The sequence below is a fragment of the Chrysochloris asiatica genome, unplaced genomic scaffold (assembly GCF_000296735.1).
Source record: "Chrysochloris asiatica unplaced genomic scaffold, ChrAsi1.0 scaffold00212, whole genome shotgun sequence".
NCBI classification, from domain to species: domain Eukaryota; kingdom Metazoa; phylum Chordata; class Mammalia; order Afrosoricida; family Chrysochloridae; genus Chrysochloris; species Chrysochloris asiatica.
The window spans coordinates 2,961,022-2,972,952 of NW_006408730.1; the positions used below are offsets into that span (position 1 = coordinate 2,961,022).

The following is an 11,931-nucleotide window of genomic DNA, read 5'->3' on the forward strand; positions in this document are numbered from 1 at the left end:
ACACCCTCGGAAACCCTGTACAGGGTCGCTATGGGTCGGAATCGACTCGACGGCACTTAACAACAACAACAACAATATATTATATGTATACATGTGTATGTATGTATATGCATTTATGTATATATATGTATATATATATATGTATATATATGTATGTGTATATATATACAGACACACACGCTTGTTTTTTTTTTTCTTTTTGATAGGACTTTCTCCCTTATAAACATTTCCCAGAAAATAAATCATCTTGTACTTTTCACCTTTTGCAACAAATGACTTCTTACACAGGTATTTTCAATCAGCTGTAAAATTGGAGGCTACTCAGATGCAAGTTGGCAGCTGTAATTTCTTTTGTAAAGAGCCTGTTTTATATGTCACCAGTGTTCAATACATGTTTTATAGATGTTTATAATGTGGCTATGAAAGCCAACACCACAGAGCAGAAGGCAGAGTGGAGCCTTGGCTAGCAACTGCCAATACTGTCCTGTCAGATATTTATCTTTTCCACTTGGGGGCCAGCACTGAAATAACCCCATAATGAGGTTCTGACTGGTGTCTGCAGGTCTCAGGGAACTTGCTGACTTATTTTACTTTAAAATGGCTAAGAAAAGAAGTTCCACTCTAGTTCTCCTCCTGCAACATTTTTCATTGTGATTCTGGCCAAGATTAATGCCCCTAGACCTCAAATTACAAGATGAATGAAATGTGGTCATCCTGTCTTCTCTCTTATTACAAAACTTGGTTGTCCACCAGAATTAACTTGAAGGTTTATTACAACACAGATTCCTGAGCTCCTCTCCCATACTTCCTACTTTAGTAGATTGGGGGTAGGGGTCCCCAGATATTGAATAAATCTCTAGGTGATGCTGGTCCTGTTGTTGGTTCAGGAACCACCCTTTGAGAACCACTGTAAAATGGTATTATTTAGAAACCTGGTTAAAATTTATATTACCATGTGAACATATATTATCAGTGATTTTTTGCTAGAGGAAGGTCTAAGAGATTGAGGAATTAGTTCAGTATATCATTAATGTATCAGTTAATTAGTGTGTTATTGAATACCTTCTTTATGTTGAGCATTTTGTATGGTGCTTACTTAAATCTGATCTATGTTAACCAAAAGGTCACAATGTATTATTCCTTATAAGAGGGATTTAACAAAATTCTAAAATTCATATTGAATATGTCATGTATATTTGCTCAATTTCCAGGAAACTTAAAAAAGAAAGAAAACCTAAGTCAGTTCCTTGCTTTCCATGTAGAATCAAACATAAATACATGTTAGTTGTATTCATCTGCCTAGCCTGTTCTTAAATAAAACTGACAGGTTGTTGTTGTTAGTGCCATTGAGTTAGTTATGAGTCATAGTGACCCTTTACAGGGTTTACAAGGAGTGGCTGGTGGGTTTGACCTTGTAGTTAGCAGCCCAGTGCTTATCCTGCAGTGCCACACCAGTCATGCTATTGTTAAGAGCCATCAAGTCAGATGGATCTGATTCATAGTGATCACGCATAGGGTTTTTGAGGAGCAGCTGGTGGGTTTGAACTGCCAACCTTGTGGTTAGTAGTCCAGTGCTTATACTACAGTGCCACACCAGTCATGTAGTTGTTGTTCTTAAGTGCCATCAAATTGGTTCTGACTCATAGTGACCCTGTATTGGGTTTCTAAGGAGCAGCTGGTGGGTGTGAACCACCAACCTTGTGGTTAGTAGTCCAGTGCTTATGCTACAGTGTCACATCAGTTGTTTTTGTTGTTGATAAGTGCTGTTGAGTTGGTTCTAACTCATTGCAGCCCTGTATAGGGTTTCTGAGGAACAGCTGGTGTGTTTGAACTGCTGATATTATGGCTCAACCTGACCTTGCAGTCCAGTGCTTAGCCTACAGCACCACACCAGTTATGTTGTTGTTGTTAAGTGCTATCGAGTCAGTTCTGAGCCTGGACTCAAGCACAGCAATAATTGTGAGGTTGCCGCAGGACCGGGCAGTGTTCTATTCTGTTGTGCATAGGCTTGCTGAGAGTCAATACGGACTCAACGGCACCTAACAACAATGTCACTAAAATTTACTCTTTGAATTATTTTCTTTTTAATGACTATCCATGAGTTTCTTGCATCTAGGCTCTTTTTTTTTTTCCTTTTTCTTTTACTGTTTGGACCTAAATCGGTGGGCATGGTTGCAGTTCATATACTAAAAGACTGACTCGAATAATCCCTAAGCCTTCCTTAACTAAGAGTCATCCAATTGCATTTATCTTTTCTGTTTGTCAGTAGTTTCTTTTCATAAAATTGTAGTTCCGGCATTGAGAGGCTCAGAATCTCAAAGAAGTTTTTATTTGAACAAAGTCTTTGGATCTTTTTTTAAGATTTAGATCTGTACTCAGAAAGACTCTGCAAGTAAATATTTGGAGCTTTATGGGCTTAACATTATAACCATTAAGCAAAGATCTTGATATGTTTGTTTATCACAACTGTAGTTTTTGACTCTGAAAAATAATAATATCCATGTATTGCTTTGTTTTGTTTTTCTCCTCCACTGTTATGAATATGGAGTCCTGATGTGGCACTATAGGATAAGCATTGGGCCACAAGTTTGGTTTGAACCACAAGGTCGGTGTTTCCAACTCACCAACCTCCTTCTGGAAACCCATGTGCAGGGTATCCATGAGTTGGAACCCACTCGACAGCACTTAACAACAACAAGAACATAACTAATATGGTGGTGGTGGTTGTGAGCCCTGAAGTCATAGCAGCCCTGTATAGGGTTGTAAATCTTAATGAAAGCCTCATCTTTTTGCTGTGGAGCTACTGGTAGATTAGAAATGCTGACCTTGTGGTTAACAGCCCAATTTGTAACAGCTCCACTATGCTACCAGAGCTCCTTGTCATTAATACAGTAGGGAAACACATACACACACATTTTCCCCCACCATCCTGGTGTGTTGCTGCAGGTTAATGCATTGGACTGAAAAATCAGTTTGAACTGCAACATCAGCAGTTCAAGCACACTAGTCACTCCTCGCAAACCCTATACTGGATCACCATAGGTTGGAACTGACTCAGTGGCCCTTAACAGCAACACAAACATGACTAATATGCAGCCCTGGTATGGCTCTGCAGGAGAGTGAACTGCAAGATCAATTCGAACCACAAGGTCAGCAGTTCAAAAACTGACCTAGATAGGGTCACTATGAAGCAAAAGTGACTCATCATAACTTACCAACAACTACACTGTAGGATTAGAACTGAACCACAAGGTCAGTTCAGATTGGTGGTTCAAACTCAACAGCCGCTCCTGGGAAACCCTATACAGTTCAACCCTCTCAGTCACTCCATGGGAGAAAGGTGAGGCTTTGTGCTCCAGTAGAGATTTACAGCCTGGGAAATCCTGTACAGGGTCTCTAAGGGTACCAAACAACAACAACATCACTAATATAATTTCTAAATAGAAAGTTTATAAAACATTTACTAAAATAATAAAATCATGCCATATATTTACAAACTCTTTTAAAAAAAATAACAAAAATGTTCTGTTTAAAGAAGAACGGATATGTTTTTAACTGTATATGACTTTACATTTTTTTAATTCAGTTTGTTTAAACACTCACATTAATCAGATCAAGGTCAGGGGTTTGATCTTTGATTGATTAGCTGTGTTTACCTTTGTTCCTGATTACTTTCTTGTAAGTTCTGGCTCTTGGCCCCAGAAGGGGTATTCAGAAATGGGGAACCCAGATGGCAGTGTGCAGAAGTCCAGGACAGGCAAGACCTGCAACTCAGATGGTTTAGTTGTGGCCCTACAAAGGTCACAGCAATGGGCTATGGGAAAATATGTGAGCAGCGAGATGAGAACTTAGGGAAGCCTGACCAGAAGTAAAATGCATGCATATGAGCAGGGAGGTGGATTGAGTGTGTTGTGTGGCAGTCGACTAGAGGAACCCAGGCTTAGAAACTAAAGTTCAGAGGCAAGAATTGAGTCTCTGGGAAGCTGCAAAACAATTATTTTAATTACAATAATAGTAGAACACAATAACTTAGCACAGCTGTTTGCTTATTAATGATTCTCAGTAAATATTTAGGATAAGCAGTGGGCTGCTAACCACAAGGTCAGTGATTGAAATCCACCAGCTTCTTCTTAGAAACCCCATACAGGGTCGATATGAGTTACACAACAATAGAAACCTTATTATAATCAAAAGAATTGTTTTTCAGACTCCCAGAGACTAGATTCTTGCTGAAGCTATTGTCCTTGTTAGGTGCCATTGAGTCAGTTCCGACCCATAAAGACTCTGTAGAGGGTTTCCAAGGAGCAGCTGGTGGGTTCAAACCACTGACCTTGAGGTTCAAACAGACCTTGTAGTCCAGTACATTGTCCCGCATGCCACACCAGGAAGCATTGTACTAACACTTAAATAGTGTTTACTTATAAATTTGCTCCTTGAATATTATCAGCAATGCTATGACACTGGCTCTGTTCACATGGAATATGAAAATATCCCTATTTAACAAATGAGGAAACTTTGTCACAAAGAGAGGTTCAATAACTTGTGCAAGGTCACATAGTTTAATAAGTTTTCGAGTCTCATGAAGTAGGAACTACTATTCTTTGCAACACTGCTTTAGAAATGAAGAAAATTGAGCCTTAAAGACCTTAAATTTTCAAAGTACACAAGATTAGTGAATTTTAAAACCAGAACTTGAATTGCAATTTAATAACTTCAGAGTCCATTCTTAAAACCATAATACTTCATTGCCTTAGGGTAAATGGAAAATTGAGTTTTACATATTAACTTCTTACAGGGACTTGCATGTAACCTACTAGGAGGGAGGCCAGGGCAGTACAGTGTTAGAATGTAAGAATTAAAGCAAGTTGAAGAGACAAAACAGCCAGCAAGGATGACATGATGGTGAGCTCCTAACCAGATGTCTTTAAATTCTCTCTGACTAGAAAAAGGAACTGTGCAAAACTTGGGGTGGGTCTGAGTCTGCAGAAACAGATTCTTGTTAGTTGCTGTCAATTCTATCTCATGGCAATTTCCTGTGTCCAATGAGGCCTGAGTTTACTAAGTAGGAAGTGAAGGAATTTGGAGGCAAAATGAAAAGAATGTATACATAGAGGTCAAGGTAATGTAGATGGAATACCATCTATCTTGGAAAATAACTCAGCATAGGAAAAGAAAATTTGTCATTGATTATAAAGCAACCCACAACATATGGCACTGCCTTTTATGATGGCATAAGTAAATACCATATTGTACATGACTAAATAAAAAGCATACATATCTACACTGGAAAGGACAAGTAGACCAGCCTGGAGTGACTAGAAACACAGAAGGTACTTCGTGAAAGAAAGACTGGCAGGAAAAATCTGAAACAATAGTGGCAGTCTGACTGATTACTAAAAGAACAAGTAAGCTTTTCACCCAGGATCCAGCAAGTCAAGTGGTTGGGACCCCTCAGAGCAAACCCCCTTCCAAGACTGAGACTCAAGGGGAATGTATGAGCAGGCATGTGGTCTGGCTGGTGACCACATTGATAACCGATAAGGGGAAGAGGGGGGAAAAACAGCAATGAAGTTGCAAGCTAAGCCCAACCACATTCAATAGACCCCTGTGAACCTGGGTGGAGACATGGATGGCCAGCAGTATGGCAAGACCTGGGGACTTCTGGGCCCAGAGGCAGTGACATGGCCACAGAGGACTAGAGCGGAGAGTGAAGCATCCAGCTGATATGAAGTGAGGGGCGATGCACAAGAACACCCATACTTGCAGATAGTACCCACTTGACCTGGCTTTGATGGCTGGATGATCAGAACTCGACTAGAAGAAGAAAGAAGAAAGAGAAAGAGAGAGAGAGAGAGAGAGAGAGAGAGAGAGAGAGAGAGAAAAAATTGCTACAATGTGATTAACTTTACCTATACTTATAGATGTAGTAGCTCAAAAAAGGGAACAAATCTTACAGCTAGGATCCCTCCCACTCCCTCTGTACACAGGGCTGACAGGGATGGGCAACTTAGACATTAGCTACCCAAAATGGGGGAGCCTATAAAGGCAAGACGTGACTGGCTTACAAGCTTTCAAGAGGGAGCCTGGTTCCAGATGGGGTGGAGGGAGGTATAGTCACTACTGAATGATGTCCAATCTTTTGGGTCCAGGCTGGCGAAAGGAAATGGGGATAAGACTCTTGTGATACAATAGTGAATAATTGTCATCAGGACTGACTGTGAGGGTAGGAAATATAGAGGTTGATGTTTTTTTGACAAAAGGAGGGGAGTGATTGATTTTGCAGCCCAGTAGCAGAGGTCCCTGGGACCATCAAGTGAGAAGAATGGAGAGTGGGACCCTACCCAGAAAGGCAGTGATGCCAGGGATGGAGACAGTGGTGATGATGTGGACAGATGGAGACACTGGGAGCAGCTGGAGACACTGGACTCAGGGAGGGAGAAGGGTTGTGTGCTGGTGGTGAGGGGGCAGGCCTGTGAGATGTATCCTTTGGTTATTTGATGATGCATGGAAGGGGTTGTAGTCATTGCAATGAAATGAAATATGTTAGGATGTGTGTAAGCTGATGTTCTCCCATGTAAACCTCACAACGAAAACTTAAAAAAAAAAAATATATATATATATATACATATCTAGCAAGTAAATTTTGTTTATTTACTTTTCAGCAATCATTCCGTCCAAGATTCCTTGGTGTAGCTGAACAATTACACAATGAAGGTTTCAAGGTACATTATATTCATTTCTTCCCAAGTTGTTTCTGTTAGTATTGGTATCTGTCCATAAAAAGCAGACACCCAGAGAAAACAATGAAAATTAAATATTGAAGGGTTTTAGGGAAAGAAATAGCTCTAAATATGTCCTAGAATCTCAGTAGTTTCAAAACTTAAATGGAATAAAATAATTATAAAGATTGGTCTTAGTTTTTACAAAAATTACCACAAACTGAATAGTAGTTTTCTACTAATATCTTATAATGTTTATTTAAGCAGAATTGAGAAAAAATTCCAGTGTATTTCTGCATAATTTTCCTCTATTCTTTCCTGTTTCCATATGAGGTCATATTTTCCAGGTGTTAGCATGACAGGTAAACTTTCTTTGCAGTGAATATCTGTACACAAATCTTGGTTCTGTGAAACATATGATTCGCAAGGCTCAGGGTAGGCCTGTGGCCTGGGGGTTTTGTGGACCTGATAACAGTGAATTCTCAGCCATATATAATTCAGTAGTTTTCTTCTCTACAGAAGAAGTTACAGTCAAGGTTTTTAGATTTTTTTTCATCACTGCAAATATTTGGGAACTATTTAAAGCACTTATGCCTTTGGATTCTAAGTCTAAGTGTCTAATCATGGCCCCGTGTTACTTCTCATATTTAGCAGTTTTCTCTCCTATGTGTTCAAATGTCATACAAGTCTCAGCATTCTTTGTGCCATTAAAAAGTATCCATTCCTTCCTCCCGCCCCCCCATTTTACTGCAGCTCTTTGCCACAGAGGCCACATCAGACTGGCTCAATGCCAACAACGTCCCTGCCACCCCTGTGGCTTGGCCATCTCAGGAAGGACAGAACCCCAGCCTCTCTTCTGTCAGAAAGTAAGAACCAGGTTGATTGTGTTCTGAGATAACAAAATAAGTAGAGGATTAATTTTGGGGATCAATATGATATGAAGAGTTCACCTTATTGCAAGTCTTTTTGAAGCCCTCTTAGTCAAGCAATTAAAAATGAATAAATGTGAATTAAAGTAAAATTTCACTTTTGTTAACTTGGTTGGTTGGTTGGTTATGTGGCATGGAATTGGTTCTGACTCATAGCGACCCTGTACAGGGTTTCTGAGGCTGTAAATCTTTACAGGAGCAGAAAGCCTCATCTTTTCCTGCAGAACAGCTGATAATTTCGAACTGTTGACCTTACGGTTCACAGCCCGATTCGTAACTACTATGCTATCAGAGCTCCTTTGTTAATTTAGCCATCACTATATAATACACTGTGCCCATGCTTTCATGTTCATATGTGAGATCCTTCAAAATACTCCCTAATAAGGGTGCTTTCCTTGATGGACACTGGGATCTCCGTGAGGGCATGAGAATGTAATGCAATGCATCTTATTTCATGTTCAACATATTGTGTTTGTATGTGTCCATTAAAAACACAATTTATCAATTGCATTTCATGGAGGTTGTACATCAAGGAGTCAATTCATTGAGCACTTGGTATATGTAGTAGACTACAGATAATTTCATTCATTGGATTTCCTAATTTGTTAATTTTAATCACATTTGTTGCTATATCTTACAAAAACAAAAACAAAACAAAACAAAATAAAACATTGCTGTCCAGTTGGTTCCAACTAATAGTAACCCTCTTTCTCCTGCAGAGTTGTTGGTAGCTTTCAGTTAGCAGTTGAGTGTTTAACCACTGTGTGACCAGGGATCCTATTATGCCTAAGATATAGGTGTAATATGACTAGGAGAGAATCCTTGGTTACACCAGCATGTTACATCTACTATGACTAAGTCAGACCAAATTCTATGCATATGTTACTTGTTAGCACTCTTAAGAAATCAACCTGTAAGTCATTATTGAAATTAATGAAACAATGGCATTGTGTTCAGACCTTTGCAGGCTCCCAAGAATTTTAGAGCTTTGCAAAGCAATTTGTTGTTGCTATTAAGTGCCATAGAGTTGGTTCCCACTCATAGTGACCCTGTATAGGGTTTCCAAGGTTGCAGCTGGTGAGTTTGAACCACTGACCTTGTGGTTTAAACCAACCTTGAGGCCCACTGCTTTATCCCACAATGCCACACCAGGACTCCATGTCCGCTAAAACATTTAACTGTCTCCTAGTATGTGTAGTAGAGTCCTAGTGTAGCACTGGACCAAAAGGTCCATTTCAGCTTCAAAGTTGGTGCTTCAAACTCATCAGCCACTCATCGGAAACTCTATACAAGGTTACTATGAGTCAGAACCAAATCAATGGTACTTAACAACAACAGTATGTGTAGCAGCCCAGCAAAAGAAGTCGTTTAATTAAAAAATCAGGCAACTTACATTCTCATATCACCTGCTGAGAAACAGTGGGAAGTCAGAAATCAAGTAACTTTAATGTGAGGGAGGAGGGCTGGGGCAGAATGACCTTCAATGGTGGAGGAATTACCTCTTTGTGTGAAATACCTAAAGGCCTACCAGATTTCCAATTCTTTCTACGGACAGATCACACTTTAAAGAGAGAATGCACATGTCCATTCTATTAGTCAGACTTTCCTCAGAAAGCTTTCAAGAACACTATAAAAAAAAAATCATAATCCCCAAATGAGTGTAATTTGGAAATCTAGTTAGGGATAAAGGAGAGCAGGTGGCAGTCACTCAGCATGGACTTGACTTGAATGGCAAAGAGGGTGATTTATGTTAGTCCTTTCTAAATTCATTATAAAACATACAGCCAACTGCAAGTTTTTTATCTATGTTGTTTATTCTTCCAGGCTGATTAGAGATGGGAGCATTGACCTAGTGATTAACCTCCCAAATAACAATACAAAGTTTGTCCATGATAATTACGTGATTCGAAGGACAGCTGTTGACAGTGGAATCGCTCTCCTCACCAATTTCCAGGTCTGTGTTTTTGTTTTTGAGATTTAAACTCCATGAGGCTTCTATTTCTGTACCTCCTTTACCAGTGCTTTGCGACAGATGCACACCTCTCTTTCCCCTCCTCTTAGCATTCTGAGTAGAGAGGAATTGTTTTAAGAATGCGAATTAATGATGCTGACATGGTAGGCTGTTGTTCAAAATGAGACAATGGATGCCCAAGCTGTTGAGATCATCTGATGCTACTGATCCTCACACAATTATTCCTTGAAAAAAAAAAAAAATGTTGCTGTGTCCTCGATTGGAGATACAAACTTGTATTCTGTTGTTTCTAAATGAAAGCCACCATATAAAAGCAATAAGTTAATTATAATTTGTCCAATTCACAGAAAATGATCACAAAATGTTCAGTTTCACTTGGATGTAATCCACTGCGTTTAATAACAGGAAGAATTGTTCTTTGATACCCATTAGCTTTCTGCCCATCATAATTTTCCCCCTAAATCAGCTTTAATATTTCTATGGAGGAGGGAATAATCTTATTTATGGAGGCTTATGAGATACAGGAGTCTTAAAGTCAAAATTTCAGTTTATTCTTGAAGTAGAAAACCTGACTTTTCATTCCTGCTTCACGGTCATTCATTTTTATGACATGAATGTTACTAAAGTCTTTACCATTATGTTTTCAGGTGACCAAACTTTTTGCTGAAGCTGTGCAGAAATCTCGCACCGTAGACTCCAAGAGTCTTTTCCACTACAGACAGTACAGTGCTGGGAAGGCAGCATAGAGAAGCCTGACTGCCATCCCCATTCTTAAACTGGCCTAAGGCATGTTTATCTAAAGGAAGAGATTCCCAACTTTGTTTCCCAAAGACGAATATAGATACTAAACTTTATTTTAGTTTACTCTGTATCCTTAATATTCTGTATCTCTCACGATTAAATTGTTGTCCATCAATCTTCAAAATTTCACTCAGCGAGTCCTTCTTAAGTAACTTGTTTTTCATGAGAATTCCTCAGTTTATGAAAGCCTTCTTTTTGGATAGGCTAAGTTTGCCTTCATGCTTTTTGCAGCTAACATTTTATGGTGCTGATCAAGCTGAGAAAAGTTGCTGCCTTATCTTTTAAACTCTATACAGGCAGTTGTTGGATTATGAATGAGAGACATTCCTAAACTATGTCCTTACGACAAATTTGTAGGCAAGTCAGAACAGGTGCATATGGTTCTTATCAAAATCAACTCAATGGCACTGAGTTGATTAGAGCAAGGAAAGTCTCAAAGTCATTTCAGTGACTTAAAAGCTGCACGTACAGAGAGTGAAGATGATTGTGACCAAGGGTTGGTTGCAAATCGGGTTTGTTCAATCATTTCAAAGTGTGGGCAAATTTCCATAACATTAAAGGGACAGTATGAGTTACACTTACGGAGTCCTGGTGTCGCTCTGATGTTTGCAACCTGGGGAATTTACAGACACTGCTATATTATTTTTAAATAGCATCTGCCAGACTCAGGACATTTTGACAAGACAGAACATTATGCAAATTTATTAAAATGAGATATAGATTTAAGTTGTAAGCCCTTGATTATGAAGTTTGTGTACTTCCTCTTTTTGATTCTCACCTATCTGGTACATCCAGGAATATCAGATCCCTTCATAGGGAGTGTGATGGACATCTTTAAAGTGTGGATGTTTTTAAAGGACTGGCTTGGAGGGGTTTTGAAGTGAATAGCAGAGGTAGACATGTGGTTTCTGAGCTGCTTTAGCTATATTCATTCCTTCTTAACCTGGTCTAAGTTAAATCTTCACATTTTGCCACCTGTACTTTCCCCCAATTTTAGAATAGCATGGAACTCATGTTTATTCCCTTCACATTACAGAGTTTGTTTACCCCTACTGAGTCCTTTACCAGATAACACATTCCTTATACTTTAGGCTCAAGGTTCCCATTTCTTCTCCATGCACCCCATTTCTTCATAATACATAGCAGATTTTGTTGCTTTTAAACTTTTTGTGTTATTACAAGTGCTTTAATTGTGAACTTTTCAATAAAATACTATGAAGAGAGAATACAGTGTTTTGTTGCATTTATTATTATTATTATTTTTTTACCTTTAGTACATAAATCTGTTATCTTCCATGATGAAACAAGGTTTTGGACAAAGATCACCTCATTTATTTATTTATTTTCTATACCAACCTATATAGAATATGTAAATTAATGTTCAAACTAAAGCTTACCTTTTTTTCCCTTGTTTCTGCTTGCTCACAGGCTTCATTATAAAATGTATTATGTGTTGCTGTTAGGTGTTATAGGGTTCCTTCTGACTCACAGAGACCCCATGCAACACAGA

General features: G+C 38.9%; 1 protein-coding gene across 1 annotated transcript in view; it reads left to right on the forward strand.

Moving 5' to 3' along the window:
- Nucleotides 1-10,715, forward strand: part of CPS1 (carbamoyl-phosphate synthase 1, mitochondrial) — a 165,038-nt gene extending 154,323 nt beyond the window's left edge. Inside the window, exons 35-38 of the mRNA XM_006872744.1 lie at nt 6,663-6,722; nt 7,473-7,585; nt 9,473-9,602; nt 10,268-10,715. Of these exons, the coding sequence (XP_006872806.1) occupies nt 6,663-6,722; nt 7,473-7,585; nt 9,473-9,602; nt 10,268-10,366 (402 nt within the window). The 3' untranslated portion in view covers nt 10,367-10,715. The remainder of the gene's footprint in view (nt 1-6,662; nt 6,723-7,472; nt 7,586-9,472; nt 9,603-10,267) is intronic.
- The last annotated feature ends 1,216 nt before the right edge of the window (nt 10,716-11,931 follow it).